The 24,792-nt window shown below is 41.0% G+C and overlaps 1 protein-coding gene and 1 long non-coding RNA gene across 4 annotated transcripts; one reads left to right on the forward strand and one right to left on the reverse strand.

Moving 5' to 3' along the window:
* Nucleotides 1–7,478: 7,478 nt before the first annotated feature.
* Nucleotides 7,479–10,816, reverse strand: nt5m (5',3'-nucleotidase, mitochondrial). Of its 3 annotated transcripts, none has more exons than XM_076987975.1 (6): nucleotides 10,765–10,816; nucleotides 9,940–10,064; nucleotides 9,700–9,800; nucleotides 9,457–9,517; nucleotides 9,204–9,318; nucleotides 7,479–9,093 (listed from the first exon to the last, which is right to left on the reverse strand). In XM_076987975.1, exons 1-6 carry the CDS (start codon nucleotides 10,799–10,801, stop codon nucleotides 8,897–8,899), a joined length of 636 nt encoding a protein of 211 aa, XP_076844090.1. In that variant the 5' UTR covers nucleotides 10,802–10,816; the 3' UTR covers nucleotides 7,479–8,896. The 3 variants fall into 3 exon arrangements, with proteins under 3 accessions (XP_076844090.1, XP_076844091.1, XP_076844089.1); XM_076987976.1 differs by lacking the exon at nucleotides 10,765–10,816 and adding an exon at nucleotides 10,213–10,544; XM_076987974.1 differs by lacking the exon at nucleotides 10,765–10,816 and having other exon boundaries at nucleotides 9,940–10,541.
* Nucleotides 10,142–22,864, forward strand: LOC143488966 (uncharacterized). Its single transcript, XR_013124598.1, has 5 exons — nucleotides 10,142–10,275; nucleotides 11,428–11,504; nucleotides 11,898–11,974; nucleotides 13,813–13,865; nucleotides 20,439–22,864. It is a non-coding gene; the product is annotated as an uncharacterized LOC143488966 (long non-coding RNA).
* The last annotated feature ends 1,928 nt before the right edge of the window (nucleotides 22,865–24,792 follow it).

Genomic DNA, 24,792 nt, shown 5'->3' on the forward strand with positions numbered 1-24,792 from the left:
GCGCGTGGGTTTACGTTAGCTCATGCGCTGTTGTGGGCACACTAACTGAATCATAGCAACTGTGATTGATTTTTGCCCGGAAAGTTTTGTGACCGAACTAATGGCTTCTTTTCATCTTAATCTTCCTGTTAGGTGTTTTGTGGTAGATTCAAAAACTTTAAAAACACGGCAGTGTTTTCATGTAGTGCTGAAAGTCTAAACAAAAACAGCATCAGTAAGAACACAAAAATAATGCAGTTGTATCAAACATGGCGTCCCGATAGAGATTTTAAAAAGTGTAACATTTCCTTCATTATTACATGCCATTAACCCATGTTAGAGACCCCTCTGTCCGTTCAAATGTGTCAGTAGGAATACTGTTTTCATAGTTATGATAAATTGTGCAGTCATTTTTGATTGAAGTAAATTCACTGATCACAGCTGCCTAATAATGTCATGTTGGCATTGTAGTCCCTAAACTGGCTGAAAAGTGATATATCGGATTCAGGGGCGCAGATGGCACTGGGGACGGGGGGGACATGTCCCCTCCAGATTTATATTGACCCCATCCGAAATCTAGCATCTACAAGCATAAACGTATATATTGTACAGCTTGGTCGCCCTCACTTCAAAATTTCCATCTGCGCCGATGATCGGATTATCATGTCAACCACATTATCAAGAACATAAATGCCTATTCCATTTTTTACTGAGGACTTTGTCGTGCTCGCACGTGATCGAGGAAATGACGTCCACTTACACTTCGTTGCGCAAGAGCATATCTTGGGTTTTCAGCCCCAGGCATTAGGATGCAGTTTAAGATACAGGAGGCACTTGCGCAGGGTTGTGAATGTCCGCTGCAAGTAACGGTGCACGTTGTGCATCATGAATAGGATGAAATGCAAGAATCAACGTCATTGCATTGAATAATGGATGCCGCCTGTGCAACAAATCCAGTCGTGAAATTTCCTCGCTCCTAAATTTTCCAGTCCACTGTCAGCTGTATTATAAGAAGATGGAAGTGTTTGGGAATGACAGCAACTCAGTTAGGCCACATAAACTGTGTTAAGCCACATAAACTGACAGAGCAGGGGTCAGCAGATGCTGAAGCGCATTGACATTCTGCAGTCAATCACTACGGACATCCAAACTTCATGCGGCCTTCAGATTAGCTCAAGAACAGTGCGCAGAGTGCTTCATGGAATGGGTTTCAAGTGCAATGCAAAGCGTCGGATGCAGTGGTGTAAAGCACACCGTCACTGGACTCTAGAGCAGTGGAGGCGTGTTCTCTGGAGTGACAAATGTGATGGACTAGTCTGAGTTTGGCGGTTGCCAGGAGAACGGTACTTGACTGACTGCATTGTGGCATGTTGAAGGTGGAAGGGGGATTATGGAGGTCAGCATACCAAGACATTTTGGATTCCATGATCCCAACTTTGTGGGAACAGTTTGGAGCTGGCCCCTTCCTCTTCCAACATGACTGTGCACCAGAGAACAAAGCAAGGTCCATAATCGTAATATTGAATCCTATGGATCAGTAATGGGATGTCATATGTAAGTCAAGGAAGGTTAGCGAATACTTTTGGAAATATAGTGTGTGTGTGTGTGTGTGTGTGTGTGTGTGTGTGTGTGTGTGTGTGTGTTTGTGTGTGTGTGTGTGTGTATTACAGACTCATTAATTTAAAGACAAATAAATTAAAAACTCCCTCTATAATTTTATCACAGTATAACACAAGTTCTCTTTGTTGCCAGACTACAACAGAAGTATGGTTGTATTTGCCTAAGGATTCACTCAGCTAGTTGCCTCCTTGACGTGTACACCCTGTCCCACCCCTCCTGTGACACGGGGCACCGGGTCTGCCTTGTGTCACCAAAATGATGTCACATTTTCTTCAATTCTGAGAGGCAATGTTGTGTTGGGAAGCTGACTGTAGGAGAGAGGTGACTCACTCAGTGGGTTGAGGTTCTCAAGCTGTGACGTATACTACATGCTGCTCTTGCTGTAATTACATTTGGAACCACAAGTGTTTCTCGACAGAGCAAGGCATGGTGAACAAAATGAAAGAATTTTGAGAAATATTTTCAATAAGTAATATTTTGTTTGTAAAATATTTGACTATAAATGAGATTTGGACAGTAATACTTCATCAGCATAGCTAAGTGCTATACAGCTGAACAAACTGAAGCAAATTTACATCTTCAACTATAGGAAATGTTACTTTCTGGAATCTTCTTTATATGTACAGAATGTACTATGTATCTGTAAGAGGGTGTGATGCTTCGGGTTTGTTGTCATGTCACTTAAGTGTGCAATCTGTTCATCTGAAATGTGTCAGTTGCCTGATTTTTTTAACTTCTCTTTGCTGGGACAGATTAACTACACACACACACTATCATCTTATTCTCAGCCCTTGTAATGCCTGAGATGTTTTTGAAAGGTTTCTCTTTTCCACCAGCAATCCTCTGTTTCTCCAGCAGTGGGAGCAACATTTGTGAGTCATTGCTGTGTAGTCAGGTATAAATAAAGGATAAGGGTAGTGATGTTTCTGTTTGATGACTCAGGCCGGGTGGGAGTCTGTTGTAACGTGTGCGCATACACGCGGACCCAGCCGTGACCAACAGTGCTCTGTGTTACCCTCCTGCTGTCTGTGTCTCCGGTGTCTGATAGGCTGGTGTTTTGCTGTTACTCTCCCCTGCTTCATCACTTTGTGCTAAATATTCATGCAGTGAGAGATTAGCTGCTCGCACAACATAGAGTTAGAACCCCTCACACTAGGTCAGAGTAAAAGTACAAATACGATGTTGTGTTGTTTTGCTATTTGACGTACACCATACTTTGAGACTAGTCTGTGTAATATCTGTCTGTGTCTGTACTAATGCACAGTAGAACTGGAACTACATCTCCCAGTGTGCCTTTCATGCCTCCTAAAGCCTCATCTTCAGCCTGGTGTTATTGACTGGTGTCATTCTTACATCTGCTGAAGCAACTCAGTTATTCCTGAGTCGTATTTCTGCCAGCACTAGTTCCATGTTTCCTGAGTTTTATTTCTGACAACACCAGTTCTTCTTTTGCTCAGTTCTGCCAACACAATGTTGACATACCATTCCACTTTTGTATTTAATGTATTATTATACTTCTTGAATCAGATTCTTTACTGAACAAGATGTGTTAGCTCACTACTTCAGCAGCTTTGGATTGGAACTGTTAGTGTTCGTACACACACACACACACACACACACACACACACACACACACACACAGGCAATGTGTCATGTCGGCACTTTGTAGTGAACAACTCTAAACAGTAAATGCTTGTGAGTGTATATTTGTATGTAGCCATGACTGAAGAACTGGATTCTGGCTGCAGTGAGAAGAAGGGTCTCCCCATTCTTGTCTTGCTTTGTGAAAGGCCTTATTGTTGCTGTCGCCGCTCTCAGGATTGGACTGAGCGCAAACACATCAGTCAAAGCCCAGAGTCACTCACAAACTCAGTTATCGTGAGCAGTGTACGCATTTGAACACGCATGTGCAAAAACAAAAAAAAAGGTGATGAGAGGCACTTGTCACAAAGAGCACGGCTTAAGGGGGGAAATTTCCACGCCCTCACCATTCATAGCCGCTCCATGACACACTGCCCAAACAGCAGCAAAGACCAGTGACGCTGGAGTCACCAGACCTGGGACTGGGTGGGGGTGGAGTGGGGAGGGGGCAGGGCTCAGAGGCAAAGATCTAAACAGCTATTAAATCACTGCTGATTAAAAGGTACACGTCAAATCCACCGCAAAGGAAAATTCCTCTCACAAGCTCTCTCTTCTTTTTTTCTCTCTCTCATTGCCTCTGTGGACATGTACATATGCAGTGTGCTGGCTTGCTCAAATGCTCTCTCTCTCTCTCTCTCTCTCTCTCTCTCTCTCTCTCAGGCACACAAACACACACAAATACACACACTTTGTACTTGAAAATCTGCCCAGTACTCAGGTGCTATTTTGGCTATTTTTCTTGACCAATCACAGTATGGATGGAACTGTAAATACATGATTAGTGTGTTCCAAACATGATTGCTTTTACCTCAGTCTGCATCACTTGACTTCATTAGCCATATTGATGCAGCAGTATTAATAAGAACTGCTCTGAAATGTTTTATAGTCAGCAAAATGTTCTTCAGTTGGAAGCCATTGGCTCCATTCAAACCACAACCAGGACAAAAATCAAGTGTTCTATGCATAGACTGTATAACATTTCTTTCAGGAAAAAAACTTCAGGTGCTGGTACCACAACAACCAGATCAGCGCTGTGTTTTTCCTTGGACCCAGGTCCTTCAATTATTTATTAAACTTCCATTTAACTGATTCCTCTATAACTCTCATTTAGTGTAAGATTCATGCCCTACTGTTCAGGTCAGTTGCATCTCATATGGTGTAAATTTTAAAAGGATGACCTAACTTTAGAAAATGCCAGGCCTAGGCAAGCTCTATTGCAGTTTATTTAAGGCTAAGGTTATTTAAATGACAAGATATTGGTGGTTAGTTTGGGATTGTTGTTAATTATTGGTTATTGGTGTTTACTGTGAGATTACATTTAAACAAGATATTGGTGGTTAGTGTGGGAATAGTGTTAACATACAGGTTATTGGTATTTGCATTGGACTAATTTTAAAATGCAGGCTATTGGTGTTATTGGCTATTGAAGTTGTGTATTTGGAATGTCAGATACTGTTAAATCCTCTAAAATATTGTCCTAACCATCTGGTAATTTTATTATTTACAGTATTTATCTTTGATTTAGATCAACCAAAATTAACCATTAATTTGCAGTGGATATGTTTTTTAAATGTCCTACAACTGCTTGAGTATATTTTAGTTAGATCACTTAAAACCTGGAAGCACCATCAGAATTGCCTAAACATATCAATAACCATTCAGACCTCAAACAATTTGAAAGATCAAAAGAACTTGTGTTGGACATTTTGGAACTTATTTTATCACTTGTCAATTGGCAATTGTGACAAAACATTCCACTGACACTTCGGTGATAACGGTTGAGTCTGTGAACAGACTTAACAGTAATCTCACAGTAAACACAAACAGTCAGTAGTCCACCTGTTATGATGGGATATCTGGCTTTGTAAATTTTGAGTGTTTCCAGGAACAACACGGAAATACCATATTGTTTTCATACAGGGGAAAGTACTTATTATACGCTCAATTTGCACCACGCTGCACATCAGACTGCAGCAGCAAACACTGTCAGACGGCCTGTGACACAGGAGAGTACAAAGTCTCCTGCAATTAATTCGTCCCACACCACTTGTTTTGTGCGGATCTATAATATCTGCCTATTATTTCCTGAACTGTAGCCTGCCTGAACAAGCATGTTTGTGAGTGCAGCCAGTAATCCAACATCAATATATAATCCAGAGATGTAAGGCAGATGCAGAGCAAAGCAAAGAGCGAACAAATATTTTTGACTAATGTTTTAGGACTTTGTGTTGGGCTTTATTATTATTAAACGGATTGAGGATTCTGAATTGAAATTTTGGATTTTGAATAAGAATATAGGATTCTCATTAAGCATTTAGGGATCATTTATCATTTATAGGGATTCAACAAGCAGCTTCCCGGAGCTGTGATCATGCACTCTCAAGATGATTATCTTGTACACTTAACACATATGACAAATGTCTAAAATGAAACTGTGAGAAGCAGTTTGAGAGAGTTTTGAGAGCAGTTTGAGTGAGAAGCAGCTCAGTCCAGCTGATTTCAGCAAGTTCTGCATTTCTTTGAAAATTCTCAGTGATTGTGCTTCTTTTCAAAAGGCCTGCAGAAGCAGTGTTATCTTTTTCAAAATAATGTAAAAATTAGGACAAGCAAGAAAAATGTGGACACCATGTGAATGACATCAGGAGCAGATTTCCTTGTTTTTCATATTAACAGCATTATTAACATTAGCAGCTAAAAAAGGTGTTTGCATAACATATGGCTTCCTTAAATTAGTGATGATGGAGTTATGAACTATTAAAACAAGAACCCAAGATGATCTCAAGCCTTGCATGACAAAATGAATGTGTAGCATCAGTGTTGGTGCAGACACAAGCCTGACTGGACAACGTTTGATCATTTATATTTAAGCTGCATCTGTTCGTTATCGCGTTGCCGTTTTCCTCTTGGCGCACTGTCACGTTGACAAACTAGAACAGAATTTCAGCGCGGTTAAGGATGTTGTGGAATTTTCTCAACTGAACCCACAAGCTTTTTGATGACATCCATTTCACCCTTAACGTTTCCATGTCGCTAATAAACGATGCTGCTCGAGATGATACTGACCTCCAGCCTCCATACATACAGCTCTCCTGCGACTCAAACGTGTGGTTGGTGTACACGGAGATATGCAGCAAGGAATTGAGGGAATAAGGTCAATCGAGATCTGACTGGTCAGCTGGTGTGGAGCGTGCGGAGCACGAGCTCTGAATAGCCAATGCATCCACTATAAAACGATAAAGAGCGACGAAGACGTTGGAGTGGAAAAGAGGGGGGTTAATTACCCAGAGGGAGCACATAAAACCTCAAATATTTTGTTTTTGTTTACCTCGTGCTGTATTGATTTTTTCTCCCTTGGTTTTCCATCCCTCGTCTCAATTTTTCTGCATTTCCACATTCATTAACCATAAAGTCTGCTGCACGTCGTGCTTAGAAGAAGAATCTTCTGTTGATTTATACAATTCAGAACACACCACCAGGACTTCTCAGAAATGTGACGCATTTGACCTAGGTGTGCTGCCTCACTGGGTGTTTCTCTGGATTTATATAATTCTGCTTTTTTCTCAACCACTCCAAATCAAAGTGTTAGATATATATAGTGTGAAAATTATGAATTGTCCACTTAACAACCTCGTTGTCTCCCTTTGAGTCGACGTTAATCTAACCTTTTTCCTAGAGGGGCTGTTCAGCCATGAAACCGAATGTGTGTTGACCTCATTCCTTGATCAGGTGACATGGCACATAATTCCTCTGGAACACGATATCATCATCCAGTCAGACAGTCCCACTGTGTACATTACATATACCTTTAATTGTCTCTACTATCCACAGCCCCTTCCATTACTATAAAATTTAGCTACATTTTAATGAATTAGATTTTCTGATCTCCGAAATTATAATGAATATGCATCTGTAAATAGGAAGTAGGGCGTTTATTTACAATTACATTGAATCTTTGAATATAAGGTCACAGCTCCACTTTGTGGGTAATATCAAAATTACATCTTCAGCGGCTGTGGAAATACCGCGACCATTTCCTCCATCTGCTCTTTGGTATGTATTTGAAAATAATATATTTGAATTAAATTTGTCAATCTATGCATTAAGCTCCCTATCCATGAGTTCAGGTACGGACATTAACGTTACACAAACGATCATTCCTTTTAACCATGTCATAAACCATTACATATTGAATAACACTTGGAATTATGCAATGTGGAAACACACACAATGACCAAGAGTCCAACTTTCGCACTTTATTAAAAACTTTAGTGAGGCTTTTCTGCGCGTCTGTGTTGACATGGACAGTTGTGGTTGAACTGCCTCGCCGTGACTGCAGATGTCAGCGTGTGACAAACAGACTGCATGACGTTTGCGTCAGGAAGCCAAGACACGACCTTATCTGCAGCAGTGCCATGATACGTTTCAAAACATGCGGGAAAAGGTTCGTCCTTAATTCTACCCGGACTTACAATGTTCTTTGTAAACTGTTATCATGGAGATGGTTATTTATCTTCTTTTAATTTTTATAGTTCTAGTAAATTACACTAAATATAGTGGGAGGGGGTGCCTGGTTATATCACTTTTGCAATTATTTGTGCCATACCTTGGCAACACATTGCCCCTGTGTGTAGCATACTTTAGGTGTTGTCAGTCTGAAAATCCCATGCAGTCTAAGAACTCCTGAAATGTCTAGGCTCTTTCAAATTGCAGAGCAAGCAGCACCATCGATGATAAATAACCAAACCATCAAGGATGAAAAACAAATTGTGAAATGCTAAGTAAATCGCTGCTTTTCACCTGTGCCAATGCTGAATAAAACCATATGCAATATCACGGAGAAGCAGGTGGTAGAGAAACAGCACCAAAGCAATTTAAGGCGAGTTCAGTTTCAAGTCTTCACTCCATTATTTGAACACACTAAAATTACTTTCGATGTGTAAGAGGGGGGGAAACTTCCGGGTAACGGTAACTTGTTTCCACCTCTGTGCTATGCCTGCCCTCCAGTGGTCATATTCAGCACTGCGGCCAAATCATTGTTAAAAATAATAATTTTTAAAAGTATGGGCATCATAGGCTCATTGTGTCTTCCCTGAGGCACAAATAATGTGACAAATGTACACAATGTTTAACAAACTGTGAAAAAATGAACAGCTACAATATTATGAACCTTACTGGCATCTTATATACATTGCATGGGACAGTCCATAACAGCATATAACCTTTGGCAAAATAAACATTTTCCTACTGAGAGTGAACACAGTATTTTTATATTTGTGCGTTACCAGGTACAGAGTGAAACTTCTGTGTAGTTGTTTCTTTCTTTCCCTGTGACATTAAAATGTAATTTCTAAAATCAGGCAGGTTTGAGGCAGCTCTAGCCTTCTATAAACTGAATCCTAAACATATACAAATAATAATTAATTATTAACTGACTAATAAAAACCTTAAAGATTTTTTTTGTACCGTGTACAATTGTGAGGCAGTATTAACTCTTATAACCATGAAGTCTATTCTACTTCAAGATATTTCATCATGAACATGCATGTCTCACCATCACATTCCCCATTTACCCATGAAACATCTAGCAGGGTAACTGTCATGCTTTAAACTTAGACCCATGGCAGAACAGCAGAGACTCTGCACATGCCTAAGGCCATCACTGGTGTCCTGGTGTCATCGCACTGGTCCACACGCAGCTGAGCTGTGGTGAGGAGGCAGGACGCCTGATCTCCAAGACAGCCCTCCAGTCATCGGCCCAAGACAGCAGCCGTCTCTGGGCGGGGACGGGGGTCAGGTGTTTGTTGTGGCAGGCAGTAAAGAGGACGTGTTCCCAGGCCGGGTTAGGCTCTACACCTGGGCCGTGGGTGGTGGTTCCGAGACGGAGGAAAAGTATTATGACGGCTACTTGTCTGAGCACAACGTGACTAATTTTCTGGGCAGTGGAGGTGAAGATGGGATCTTACCAAGGATGTCTGGCTTGTCGTCAATGAGGATGTCTCCAGTCACTACGGTCTTGTCTCTCGTGAGAATAATCTGATCTAGGAAATCAGGGCCCAGGTGCTTCTCTACCCATGCATACTACACACACACACACACACACACACACACACACACACACACACACACACACACACACACAGTATACTGTGCAAATCAGAACCTCTAATACAGTGTAGCTTTTTGTTTTTGAGAAACTCAATAGAAAGTGTAACCTACCTTTTCAGATGGACAGTGCTTGTAATGTTTTATTGGACTGGTGCAAATGAAGACATCTGTACTGGTTTGAAAATATACTCCGTTAGAAAATTCGTCTAAATTATGCAATCTTTACAGTAATGTTACTGCTGAATTGCATATCATGTATTTTGAAGGGATTAACCAAGCCAAACATGATGCCTTTTGGCTAATTGTTAGCAATACGGTTCCTTAAATGATAACATCGACCTATTTTGTGCTTACTTTTCCATTTTGGACATCTCCTTCACAGCTTCCAGGGCTCCTGGTACCGGTTTTAGATCGAGAAAGAAGTTCTTTGACTCCCAAATACTTATGGCTTTCTCCTGAGGACACCCACACACGTTGTATGTTTATTTGCCATAATGGCTGCAATTCTTGTTAGTCTTTGCATATAAAGGCTCTACATTTGAACAAATACAACGGTTGGGTGGCTAATGAATGTAAAACGGCAGAAGCACTTACACAAAGGTCCCTCCTCAGCTCCCCGTACTGTGTCGACACCCAAAACCCTCTCCGCTCCTCCAAGGTAACGTACGGCTCGTTTGGATACCTTTCCCTGTATTTCCTTAAAAATCCCTCCTCGAAATCTGCAATGACACCGTCCATGTCAACAAGAACGCGAAGTCTCCGGCTGGCGGACATGTTGCCACAGGACCTGTGCTGAAGGTGCACGGTCTCTCTCCCGAACAGACGGAAGATCCTCCATAGCGGCAGAGTCATCTTGCCGAGCCGTACCGGTGTTGCTGGACGGAGGTCCCGGGTTCATTCAGCGTTTCCTTCAAAATGCTTTTAAGACCGGTAGTAGATATTCTACCCAGCTAGTGACATGGCGTGTTGCATTGTTTTTCGTCGACCTCTCCTGCTGTTTCCTTCTCTGAACCACTGTTTGCAATCTAATGGCTTATATTAGCGAAGTCCTTGTAGCATTTGAGCATTACATTCAAAGTTATATGACATTAGCCAAATGACACAAATACCTAGCTATGCTAGCTAACTAGCCGAATATTGACCGTCATCACCCAAGATAATTTAGCAATGGCGAGATGTCACGCTTCCGTTTCCAAGATTCTCAACGTCACACCTGACACAATACACACACTAAGTTAAAATGTTCATTACCCTTAAGCATTACTGAAAATTTCTGTAAAAAGCAATACATATTACAATAATATCTGATGTACTTTAAAAATAACAATACAAGAGAAAAGACATTGGTCATTCCGTGACACTCTGATGTATAGACAATTTATGATGTATAGGGTAAAAGCCCATATTAAGCTCACTTACCTATTAAGCACACTTGCAAATTTGAACACAAATGCATATTCTGAAAACATCCTGTCAATGTTCCATCTTCTCGGTGGCTATTTTGAAAGCCACATGAAAACTTTGATCTGGAGAGACCCCTCAGATTTAGAAAATTTGAATATACAGGAGGTCCTCGGGTTAGGCTATATGGAAGCATTTCAGTGCCATCAGATTTTGTGCTTGAGTTTGAAGCTCTGAATTTTTTTGCCTTTGAATTTGAAGCACTGAAATTATGCATCTGAATTTTATTGCTTTTGAATTATTCATGGTTAATAAATTACAACGAAAAAAAATTCAATAATACCAAAATACCCATTCAAAAATTCGGATGCAAAAATACGCGTAAAAAAATTCCGAGTAAAAATCCGGCACACAAAAGATGAGCAATCGATCTTTTGTTAGGTGTCAAAGATGAGATGCATTAGTAACTGTAAACCTATAAAGTGTAAAATCTATGGTACTATCTGGAATATACGGAGCCTATAAGGTGACATCATGTAAAAAATAATAATAAACCGTGGCCACGACTTATTAACGCGTGGGAACGAGATACTTAACGCGTGGGAACGAGATCATTAAGGCGTGGGAACGAGATACTAACGTGGCCCTTCACGCGCGGCAACTAAGTTCTTTTTTTCACAGCAAAGCAGCAGCTCCCAGGGTTGTTCGCGAACTGACTGCCAAGGAAGGGATGTGCACTAACTGACTGTCCAAGGAAGGTAAACCTGGCTTTATATAAAGTAATACTTAATTATCTTGTTTGTACGTGTTAATTATCTCATTTGCATGTGTTAATTATTTCCTTCACACGCATTAATAAGTCGTTCGCACGCGTTAATAAGGCGTGGCCACGTGTTATTTTATTTTTTACATTATGTCACCTTACGGGCTCCGTAGAAATGTATCTAAAATGGCACCTCAGTGTATATAAATACTCATTTCACTTTGTTGTTTATATAAAACATTATCTCTTCTACCTTGCTAAAATGGCCAAAAACTAAATTAATTCTAAATATTTATTCCAAAAACCTACCCAACGAGATCATTAAGGCGTGGGAACGAGATACTAACGTGGCCCTTCACGCGCGGCAACTAAGTTCTTTTTTTCACAGCAAAGCAGCAGCTCCCAGGGTTGTTCGCGAACTGACTGCCAAGGAAGGGATGTGCACTAACTGACTGTCCAAGGAAGGTAAACCTGGCTTTATATAAAGTAATACTTAATTATCTTGTTTGTACGTGTTAATTATCTCATTTGCATGTGTTAATTATTTCCTTCACACGCATTAATAAGTCGTTCGCACGCGTTAATAAGGCGTGGCCACGTGTTATTTTATTTTTTACATTATGTCACCTTACGGGCTCCGTAGAAATGTATCTAAAATGGCACCTCAGTGTATATAAATACTCATTTCACTTTGTTGTTTATATAAAACATTATCTCTTCTACCTTGCTAAAATGGCCAAAAACTAAATTAATTCTAAATATTTATTCCAAAAACCTACCCAAGATCTTTCAATTTTGATGATTTGAATGCAATTTTCTCATTTGCACCTGTCCAGTTAAAATTTTTTTGCCAGGTTATTTGTGATAGCTTTTTGCATTATTCGCCAAACTGTTTCCTTGACTCCAGAAAAACCAAAACACTGAATCTGTGAAAGAAAGACTAGTTGATTTTTTATTGCACATACAATCAGTCTGCATTTAATATTATACATTCATGAAAATACTGCACACACAATACACAATACAATAAAATGGGGGGATTGTTCAACATATTTACACTCTATGTCAGGGGTGCACAACATACGTTTGCGGCCTGCCGGCGCCTCCGCTGCGGCCCGCCGGTTGATAAATAATTTGGCCCGCCTTCTGGCTTCGTGACTGAATTTGAATGACGAACCAACAGTGTTGTTTTTTGGGCTACTTTTTAGTTGGGCTACCACGGGAGTTACAAGTCAACACTAAGGGCGTACTCACACTAGGCTCTGTGATCCGGGCCCGGGCACGGTTGCCTGCCGAAGCACGGTTCGTTTGGCTAGTGTGAGCGCTCCAACCGTGCCCGGGCCCGGATCAGTTAACCGTGCTCGGGCCCGCTTTGAAGAGGTGGGCCAGGGCACGATTCATGTGGACTCGGGCACGGTTCGCTTCTAGTGTGAGCGCTATCCGTGCCCGGGCCCGCTTGGTGCCTCGCCTGATTGGTTCATTTCGCTGGAACTCAAACATGACATCAGTGATGCGACGCTCACGTTAAACAGTCATAGCGGCAAAGCGATTAGCAGACAATCGTTGTGTTAAATTATCGATAAATCTGTGCTTGCACCGTGTTTCTGCACTCCCAAAACGACTCCAAAAATACAATAAAAAGAGAATCGTGAACTCTATAGTGTTGTGCGAGCGCGCTTTTTTCCAAATAAAGCGGCGTTGTGATGACGTAAGCGTGCTCGGGCCGGGTTGCTGAAGCGAGTGTGAGTGCAGGCCAGCGGGGGAGTGGGGAGGGGGGATAACCGGGCCCCAGCACGGAACAAGCAAACCGTGCCTAGTGTGAGTACGCCCTAAGAATCGATCGCGATATAATACTTAATTTGTCTCCATTTTACACTACATTTAATCTCTTAATGGGACTATGATACAGTAAATACATAACACAAAGACTTGATGCAGATTGCACATACCAATCTCTTCCTAAGATCAGCACCTGACCTGAGGTTCATGTCAAAATTTTTGAACTGTGATTCATCAGCAATTGGAGCAGTGAAATCTTCATTTTGTTTTGTCCCATTCTGCCCATGTACATTTGTAATGCACTTGAGCAGGCCTAGTATTTCATTTTGTTGCTGTCGCAGCACTTCGAGTACAGTCAGAATTTCTCTTTCTATTACTGAAAAAATTGTGAAAAATCATTTATGATGTTCAGTTTCAGCATAATTGTTTTAGATTATATATGTCTTAGAGATTGTGAGAATGTGAATTACTTGAACATACTGGCCTTGGCTGTTCCTGAACTGCTTGTTGCTGAATGTTTGCAGCTGAAGTGCCAGGCCTGTCTGTTTGGTGGAGTCACATGTGGTGCCTCTGCAAGGTGAGGCCTGGCTCTTTTAGCAGGAGGTTTATAAGCATCATTTTCACCTTCATATTCAATTTCTGTGTCGGATTCAATAAATCTTCGATTTATCCTACAAATTATGAACATGTATTTATGAATTATTCAGTCTAAGCCACAGGTGTCATACTCAAGGACCATGGGCCAAATGTGGCTCACCGCATCATTTTATGTGGCCCACGAGAGCTTAAAAAGCCTACAGGCTTATAATTATAATTATTAGCCTACACTGTAAAAAAAATCCTTAAAAAACAGTCAATGACTGGCAGCAGTGGCTGCCTAACAAAAACTTTTTAAAGTAAATTTTAAAGTAAAAAACCCTCATTTTAATTAAGTGGAAAAACTATTCATTTACAGAAAAAAATCATTAAACATTCTGCAGAGAAATACTGTTATTGTAACGCTTGGGTGTGGGAAGCAGGCACCAAGACGATTACGGTGAACAACGAACATTTAATAAGACAACACGAATAAGCTCTGTGCAGAGCGCAAGCAGCACATCAACACACTCACGCTGACACGTAGTTTTAGACATAGACGAGCACACGGCACTGCGCGAACGCACATTAAATAGGTGAATTACACAGACCCACGTGACCTCGAGACAAGGCACAGGTGTAACAAACGAACACGCTCACAAACAACCCACACCCACGGAAGTACAAACATGGCCTAACTGCACGCAGACGACATCATGACGCCCACAGGGAAGGGTCCGGAGTTGTTTCGTAACAGTTATTTTACAGATTTTTCCTGGATTATTATGATTTAGCACTTTTAATAGAGTGACAGCACTAATATTTTTGCAGAGAAATATCGTTATTTTACAACCTTTCCCTGAATTATTATGATTAAGCACTTTTAAAAAAGTGACAGCACTAATATTTTTGCAGAGAAATATCGTTATTTTACAACTTTTCCCTGAATTATTAGAATTACAATTAATTATTACAATCCAGCTGCAAGATGAATTTTAATTGAATAAGATTTTCTCCATTAATCTGGAAAGGTTTTGACAAAAAATACTGCAGTTTTAAATCTATTCATATTCATTACATATTGTAATGGCTTAGAGTCAGAAGGACAAGAATGAGCCATGACACCAATGTTAACAAACTGTTATTTTATAAGCAACACATAAGGGAGGGGGAACACTAACGCACATACAACACACATCCAGGGAAACGGGGAACTCACCGCGGGGCCTGCTGGGAGGCCTGTAGACTCCACCCCTCAACGCTGCCCATTGGCTGACGGTACAATATTCAGTCACCGCAGAACGTGATAGAAGCGGATTTTTTAAAAAACCCCATTAATGTCTGCCACCCAAAATCCAGATCCAGAGTGCTAAAAATGTAGAAATGACGTCAACTACAAAATGTGACATCAGTGGCATATGGAGAAAGCCAAACTGTTAAGCACATTGATTTGTACATCATTTAATGTGACGATAAATCATTAGCGATAGAATAGTCGACGACGTTCCTAGCAAATTAGACTGAAAAGCCTGTTCCATTACAATGTACGTCTACCAGTATATCAGTTCATCTGTCTCTCAGTGTGTTACAGGTTATTTCCTTGGTTATGTTCAAGTATAGACCCAGTGTTTAGAAATGTTTCTTTTACAAGTCCAGCACCCAAACAAACTGCCATTTTCTATTGCCAATGACTGCACAATAACTAAAACGAGAACCGACATCAATAGAGATGGAACAATCAACAGAAATCTCCTACAGCCATTACTACAGTTACATACTTTAGACATGCCAATGTAAAAATCTAATGTCTGAACTGACATTAGGAAGTCACTCTTCATTCTGTAGTCATCATAAAAATGAGCATAATCATGATTTTCAATTGCAGAAATTGTTTTTTTTTTCTTCTTCAAATCAATTACCATCACGTTCTGTGGCAAATTAATATGTATGGACTATATGTTGTGAACTGTGTACATTTTTCTCCTGAACATCAATGGATCCTCTGAATTACGAGGACACCTAACAATCAAAGTACGAGTATTGCTACATGTAAGCTAATACTATGAAAACCCCATTAACTTCTGACATTGAAAATCATGTTTAAACCAGCAGTGGCAAACAACTAAACACATCGCCAAAAGACATTAGATAATACAAGTTAATAAGATTTTGATTAAAATAACAGAGAAAATAACTTTTTTGTTCTTACAGACATAAACCTTTATATAATCAACCAAATGTTTAATTGCAGGTAATTGCTGTAATTGTACATGAATCTGTATATAATTTAAGAAAGCAGAAATATACCGTATAAATAATACTGTATTTTTTCTGTTAAAAAAAGAGAAAAGCGTGTAACTTGTAATTATTATCATAATACTTAAAATAAAAGATATTTTGTCAAATTACAAATAATGTCTGTAATTTTACAAAGTTTTGTATACAATAGGAAAAAAAATGTTAAACTACATTGAAATATTTAGTTATTTACAGTGTATAGACAATTATAATTGTCCAAAAAACGGGTATGCCTTTTGTGCTATGAAGCGATAGTGGTTGTCCGAGTACAATCTATGTTGGCATTTTGAGACCAAACACGGAGCTAAGTATGCCAAAATTAGGCATAAAGAAAAACAACAAAATAAAAGGCAAACTGCGATCACAACAGAATGCTTTTGCAAAAGCCACAACCACAAACAATGCGGCAGTAAAGCTAGCTTTGTTGAAGAACATTTGTCATTGAACTATCTATGTTGTAATGCAGGGGTGGCGAGTGTAAGTTGTCGAGCGGGGGTGGGGGGGGTGGCGAGTGTAAGGGCGTGCTCACACTAGGCTCTGTGATCCGGGCCCGGGCACGGTTGTCTGCCGAAGCACGGTTCGTTTGGCTAGTGTGAGCGCTCCAACCGTGCCCGGGCCCGGATCAGTTAACTGTGCTCGGGCCCGCTTTGAAGAGGTGGGCCAGGGCACGATTCATGTGGACTCGGGCACGGTTCGCTTCTAGTGTGAGCGCTCTCCGTGCCCGGGCCCGCTTGGTGCCTCGTCTGATTGGTTCATTTCGCTGGAACTCAAACATGACATCAGTGATGCGACGCTCACGTTAAACAGTCATAGCGGCAAAGCGATTAGCAGACAATCGTTGTGTTAAATTATCGATAAATCTGTGCTTGCACCGTGTTTCTGCACTCCCAAAACGACTCCAAAAATACAATAAAAAGAGAATCGTGAACTCTATAGTGTTGTGCGAGCGCGCTTTTTTCCAAATAAAGCGGCGTTGTGATGACGTAAGCGTGCCCCGGGCCGGGTTGCTGAAGCGAGTGTGAGTGCAGGCCAGCGGGGGAGTGGGGAGGGGGGATAACCGGGCCACAGCACGGAACGAGCAAACCGTGCCTAGTGTGAGTACGCCCTAAGTTGTCGAGCGGGGTGGGGGGGGGTGGGTGGCGGCGAGTGTAAATTGTTGAGCAGGGGGGGGGGGGTGTTAAATTATTAGCTGTCAGTCAAATGCGTGTTTTCCACTACGACGATTTTAAAAGTATTAGCGGCTCGCTAGGCTTGTAAACAAACCGTGCACCACGAAAATGTAGCAGTGTGTCGCCCCGTTAGTGCAGGTGAGCCCGCGGACCGGCTGGGGAGCCGCACGAAACCAGGCAAAGAGCCGCGGGTTGGCCACCCCTGTTGTAATGCATCTTCATATATTTTCCTGAAACAGCCAGTGTTGGGTAAGTTACTTTAAAAATGTAATTTGTTACAGTTACAAGTTACCTTGTTTAAAATGTAATTGTAATGTAACTTTCCCAATTACTTTAAAAAAGTAATGTAACTAATTACTTTTGGATTACTTTAAGGTTTAAATGAGTATTGACCCATGATCAACATTTAATATTTGAGAACTGACAGTGTGAACCTTAAAATAGAGGGATACTAAGCTGAGAGGGAATTGGTGGACAGGCAATCACAGGAGGTCCACAAGAAGATTCTCAGACTCCTGTCATTGGGCCATACTCTTTTCCGCTCCTCCCCCAGGCTCCACCATTTTCACAGTTTGCAGACTAACACAAGCAGGTTCAGAAACCACTTCTTTCCCACAGTGGTCACCTTATTGAACTCTTCCCGAAGACCATTCTTTCCTTCCCCTCTATCCATACCTTACCATCCACACAACATCTGTACAGTGTCCCTCTTCAATTCACATCTGTATTGCCCTATCTACAGTGGTATAGGATAATCTGTATATTATCTGTATGATTCCATCTGTATTTATCACATTTATTTATACCATGCTATTTTTCTTTGCCCTGTGCATTGTACTGCCATACATTACAAACACATGCATTTCCCTAGGTAATTTATCTATTCTGCACATATCTATTAACCATCTTTACTTACACTAGCTGTAAATAACTGCATTTTATCTCTAAATACTGAATTCTATACAATCTGCACGTGTTGCACTTGATTAGATACCAAACTGCATTTCATTACTTCATACAAATTTAATTAAAATGTGTTGCTTGTCGAACGGTAGGTCTAAGATAGGTCCAATGAAACCAATTGGGTAGGCTAGGTCGTGTCATAGACATCGACAAATGTTTTTCCAACACCAAACAGTCATAAATATTCATTTGATACCGTGTGTCGTTGTCTATAAAAGTCATGTATGATTCCAACGAATGCCTGTTTAGGACTTTAAACTGTTAAATTGGTTAGCCTATAAATCAAGCTAGCATGCTAAAGGACAAACACATTCAAGTGAATGGTAGCAGCTAGCCCAGCAGGTAACTAACTATGGAAACTACAGTCAACATACCTTGCTGTTAGCTCGCTTACAACCCCAATAATGGTTGCCTTCTGATCGGAAATAAACCTCCAAACTCCGAAATTTACACAAAGGCTTGGCATAATCACAAATAGTTGCCGATGGTGGCACATGGTTCACATTTATTGACAACACGTAGCGAAAACAAATGCTCCTTAAATTTCCAGTGCTTCAAGGCATCTGTCATTATTGCTGCTTGAGCTGAAACTGAACCGCGCGCTTGCTGCTCCAGCACAGAAACAAGCGGTATGATATTAAAAATATCATTAAATATTTTGCAAAGGTTTTTGTTTATATTTTTTAATGTAACTAAAATTGTAATTCTTAATATTTCCAGAAGTAACTAACTGAATTACATATTTTCTCAATGTAACTGTAACGAATTAGTTACACTTTTTTTGTAATTAAATTACATAACGTCGTTACATGTAATTCGTTACTCCCCAACACTGGAAACAGCATTGTTACCTTTAAATTCTTTGAGCAGGTACATGTTCTTCAGCTGTCTGTAAATCTGACAAAATTTCAGCTCTTGGCAGCTTGATAAGACTCTAATGAAGTAGAAAAATATCTATGAATAATGTGGAAAAATATCTATATGTACTTTATACAGAAACCAGTAACACTTTATTGATGGATTCATAAATATGTCAGGCCAGATGTCACATGCTGTCATTTATTGTTATATTATAACAAGGATTATATTAGCATGTGATATTTACCATCTATTTTTAACATATACAAGTGTGTTAAATTCAGCAAATAAACTTTTAAAAAACATACATTTTAGTCTATTTGTAAACTTGTATGTGTTTATAATGTCGTGGAAAGAGTCTAGATGGAAAATCTCTCAATTACTATATAATTAGGCATATGTGGACAATGACTGAATAAGTAGAATAAAAAACCAAATATGAACTTGTTTGGCAATTATAATAACCTACCACTTGTGTAAAGGACACGGACAGCAAACGAATCCCAGTCTATAGTAGGTGTTTCTTTAGAAATTACAGCAGCTCTCATTCTGCCACTATTTTTAAATTTTGGCCACCTGCATATTCCATAATTTACCCAATTATCTGGCACAACTTCTACCTCCTTTGTTAAGTTAAATTCAACAATGTAATACATATCTCTGTAACAGATGGGAAAATAGAATAAAATACAAATTTATTTAATAGCCTACATATTGATATAAATGCAATTTAAGAATGAGCAACCAACTGTAACAACCATAGACAGATATTTACATATGTATGAGAACTGCAAGCAACTACAAACTCTATTTACACATTCTATTATTCACATGTCAAAAGTGAAATGAAGTCGCATGTAAAAACAGAGGAATAAATGGAGAGGTTGTGTACATTTCAAGATTACATTCTAGTTAACATGAAGCAGAGACATTGCTATTTGTTTCTGCTGAAGAGGCAAAAACAATCACTGATAACTGAATATTTGAGTTCAGGAAACAAATTAGAGACAATATAGATTTTATGGTCACATGAATTCATTGGACAATAAAAGAATTGTTCTTTGGTCATGAAGTTCTGATAAACAAGAAATGTGGACCCCTGACTGACAACAATATTTAAAACTAATAAAATGTCATTATTAATTCTAACACAGTTGTCCGGTACTACACATCTAATCCACATCCCATTAAGAAATATATCTTTGTAGTGATCAGTCACTACTTCAAGATTTGTTGGAACTGCCCCATTATTGTGTTTCTTTCTGCACATTCCAAAATGTATTCAGGCCAGATGCGAGGTGCCACGTTCCTGCCGAGTCTCAGTCAGATGACAGCACCAGCACCTGGCCACATTCGGGCCAGATGCGGGGGTACCGAGCCGGCAAACAACCAACGTTGCTGAAACGGAGCCGGAATCGGCCCAGATCCATCTTGCTAGCTGGCATCCCTGTTGCCAGCCCTCTGCCTGCGGAAAAATGTCAGTTCCTCTTTGGGATCAAAGATGAGCATATGGCTATCCACAACATGAACCACCTTCTTGGAGTTCCCAACAGTCTCTCTGGAGTTGAACGGACGGACGCGGACCACCACTTTCACATGGCTACAGGCCTCTTCTCCCGAAATAATTTCCTCTTATGACACTTAAGTGTGCTCACTCCACCACTACACAGTGGTTCATCTCTTCATTCTCATTTAGCTGGTGCTAACAAATAACTATCTAGATAAACTGCGGCATTTGTGTAAATACTACTGAAATGACAAAATAGCCTAAGGGCGTACTCACACTAGGGTCTGTGATCCGGGCCCGGGCACGGTTCCCTGCCGAAGCACGGTTCGTTTGGCTAGTGTGATGACTCCAACCGGGCCCGGATCAGTTAACCGTGCTCGGGCCCGCTTGAAGAGGTGGGCCAGGGCACGATTCATGTGGACTCGGGCATGGTTTGCTTCTAGTGTGAGCGCTATCCATGCCCGGGCCCGCTCGGTGCCTCGTCTGATTGGTTCATTTTGCCGTTACTCAAACATGACGTCAGTGATGCGACGCTCACGTTAAACAGTCATAGCGGCAAAGCGATTAGCAGACAATCGTTGTGTTAAATGAGCGATAAATCTGTGCTTGCACCGTGTTTCTGCACTCCCAAAACGACTCCAAAAATACAATAAAACGAGAATTGGGAACTCCATAGTTTTGTGCGAGCGCGCTTTTATTCCAAATAAAGTGGCGTTGTGATGACGTAAGCATGCTCGGGCCGGGTTGATGAAGGCAGTGTGAGTGCGGGGGAGTGGGGAGGGGGGATAACCGGGCCCCAGCACGGAACAAGCAAACCGTGCCTAGTGTGAGTACACCCTAAGTTCCTAAACCTTGCATAGCTGCATCTACTTGACGTGTGTTCAAAACACTGTCTTATAATGAACTAACTAACCCTAGCTAGCTAACATTAGTTCAGGTCAGAACCACTACAGCAGATCACAGTGAATCCATAGCTGTACACGGCAACATTGGTACACAGCAGCAAAACCCTTTTGGGACTGCCAGTTTGCTAACTACCATAGTTAATTTCAGCAGCTAGTCAGATTGCTAACACTGTGGTAGTAGTAATTATTACGTGTTGACAGTTACTGTTTGTAACTTAGGTAGTTACTAGCTAGCATATGGCAGTTAGCATTGCTTAACAGTCTGTACTACATTTAAGCTTAAATAAACTTAAATAAACTTAAAAACACCACAAAAGACAAATAAAAGAGTAAATATACTCATCGAAGTGGAGCCAATCCGGTGCGCCACCATAACTCTCCCTCTGTCAAATTCAAGCAACTTGAAAAAATATCTTTTGAATTTTTTAACGCTTGAATTTTTTGCATTGTAATGTATTAACCATGAATAATTCAAAAGCAACAAGATTCAGATGGATAATGTCAGTGCAAAAAAATTCAGTGCTTCAAATTCAAGCACAAAAGAATTCAGTGTGTAACGTTTCAAGGGTGGGTGTGACGCAAGTGCAAGATAGACTAATTTATTCAGAAATAAATACTAACAAAGAACACACAATACAGGGAGAGAACTAGAACCTAGAAACGCTAAACAGAAAGAACAAACTAAATCCCACCAGAATAACACACAAGGGGAAACACTCAATGGGAACTAATATACGATAGACAAGAAACGGAACTGAACATAGCGCATACACGTAACAAGGGAGCTAATCGAAACGCTAAGGAGAGGACACAACTAAAACAGGTAAGCCATACAACTGGGTAATGTGAACTCATGAAAATACAACAACTAACTAAACGTATACACATGAGAATCAAATGAAATGCAGGGGCAACAGATACCAGAAACACTAAAACGTAGGCGAACCACTAGACAACGAGAGAACGAACATCAAAGAATACTAGTGACGGGGAATCTACACAGGGAAAACACTAGCGCTAGACACTGGGAAATAAACCAACACACGGAGACTAGGAGTGAAACAAATGGAGAACACGGGTCGCGAGAGGAACAGGTCTTACAAACAACATAACAGAGGAGAAGCGAGGGATTACCGTACAGGGAATGACCGACACCGGGTAAAACACGAGGGGGTTTTTATACACGGAAACACAACGGTGGAACAAGACTCAGGTGTACGAGACTGACGACGAGGGCGTGACAGACAGAGGGAGGAACGAATGGGAGCGGGGAGCTAGGCGGGACCAGGGAGGAGGGAGGGGCTAGACGTGACACAGTGCTTCAAATTCAAAATCTGATGGCACTGAATTGCTTCCATGGGTTACATCAGTCCCCAGTTACGATGTTTCGTGGTTACGACACATCTCCCATTTACTGTATAAAGCCTTGTTTCGACTTAAGTGGTTTTGTGTCTTCGGGATCGAGGAGGACAGCATCACCCCAGTCGCATTGTATGTCATTTTAGGTTGCTGGTTCTCTCTCACAAGCGTAAGGCAGTCTCTCCTGATGGCAGTGCATTGAAGAAGAGGAAAGCCATCACCATGGAAGTGAAATTAGATATCATAAAGCGCTTCGATAAGGGGGAAACAGCAACAAACATTGGCTGGTCACTTAGACTTAGTCGTGCGACTGTCGCTACGATTATCAAGGATAAAGATTGCATCCCTGAATATGTGAAAGGATCTGCTCCTATGAAATTGACAGTGATAACCAAGCAATGTAGTGGTCTTATTGAGATGGAAAGATTATTAGTGCTTTGGTTGGAAGACCAAAATCAATGGTGTATCCCAGTGAGCCTTATGGTGATTCAGGCGAAGGCTAAAAGATAGTTTGAGGCGTTAAAAACAAAATGGGGAGGGAAGTGAAAATGAAGAGTTTGTGGCCAGTAGGGGTTCATTTAGCCGTTTTAAGGCTAAATGAATATTAAAGTGTAAGGTAAAGCTGCTAGTGGTGATGTGAAAGCAACAAGTGAGTTTCCTAAAGCGTTGGCTGAGATAAAGGAGGGGGGGTTACTGTACTGAACAAGTGTTCAACGTGGATGAGACAGGCTCGTTTTGGAAGCGGTTGCCTAACCATACATACATCGCCAAGGAGGAGATTTCAGCACCAGGTCATAAAGCCAGCAAGGAGAGACTGACTTTGCTTCTTGGGGGAAATGCTGCTGGCGACTACAAACTGAAGCCCTTGCTGGTGTATCAAGCTGAGAATCAAGGGCATTTGGAAGGGTCAAGTACCAGTCATCTGGAAGGCTAATAAGAAGGCATGGATAACACTTGCAGTGTTTAAGGACTGGTTCAGCAACCATTTTTTGCCAGGCGTGGAGCGGTACTGTACCTCCAAGGATATCCCCTTTAAGATGTTGCTAGTATTGGACAATGCCCCTAGACACCCTGCCCATCTGGATGACTTTTACCCTAATGTCAAGGTGGTTTACCTTCCACCTACTACCACTGCCCTTTTACAGCCTAAGGCCCAAGGAGTCATTGCTACATTCAAGGGCTACTACCTTCGAAAGACTATTTCTATGGCTTTAGGGGCAACTGAGAGGAACAAGGACTTGACTCTGAAGGACTTTTGGAAATCCTACAACATCCTTGATGCTGTGAAGAACATTGCTGATTCCTGGGATGAGGTTAAGCAGACAAACATGAATGGTGTTTGGAAAAAACTGTGTCCCCAGTTTGTGAATGATTTCCATGGGTTTACAGAGACAGTTGATAATGTTATTGAGAAAGTTGTTGCCCTGAATAAGGAAATTAATTTGGAGGTGGAGGCTGATGATATCAGAAAGCTACTAGCATCTCATGGAGAGGAGTTATCTGCTGAGGACCTTATCCAATTGGAGAAGCAAATGATAGAGGAAGAAGAAGACACACAAACCCCAGAGCCCAAGAGATTTACAAGGCTGGGCTTGGCAGCCCTGATAGAGTGAGATTTGTCAAGGTTTGAGGCTGAGGATCCCAACATGGTACACTAAGGTTGCCAGAGGGGTCATGGATTGCCTGCGGTGTTACCAGGAGATCTTGGAGGAGGAGAAGATGGTCTCCTTCCAGACTAACCTGCAGCAGTATTTCAAGAAGATAGAGACGCCTGCAAGAGATCCTGCAAGAGATCATGTAGCCTCAGCTGCCTCTTCAGACATACTTGCCCCAGTATCTCCAGCTCCTTCTGTAGCTTCCTTCTCCCAA

This window comes from Brachyhypopomus gauderio, unplaced genomic scaffold, assembly GCF_052324685.1.
Source record: "Brachyhypopomus gauderio isolate BG-103 unplaced genomic scaffold, BGAUD_0.2 sc57, whole genome shotgun sequence".
NCBI lineage: Eukaryota > Metazoa > Chordata > Actinopteri > Gymnotiformes > Hypopomidae > Brachyhypopomus > Brachyhypopomus gauderio.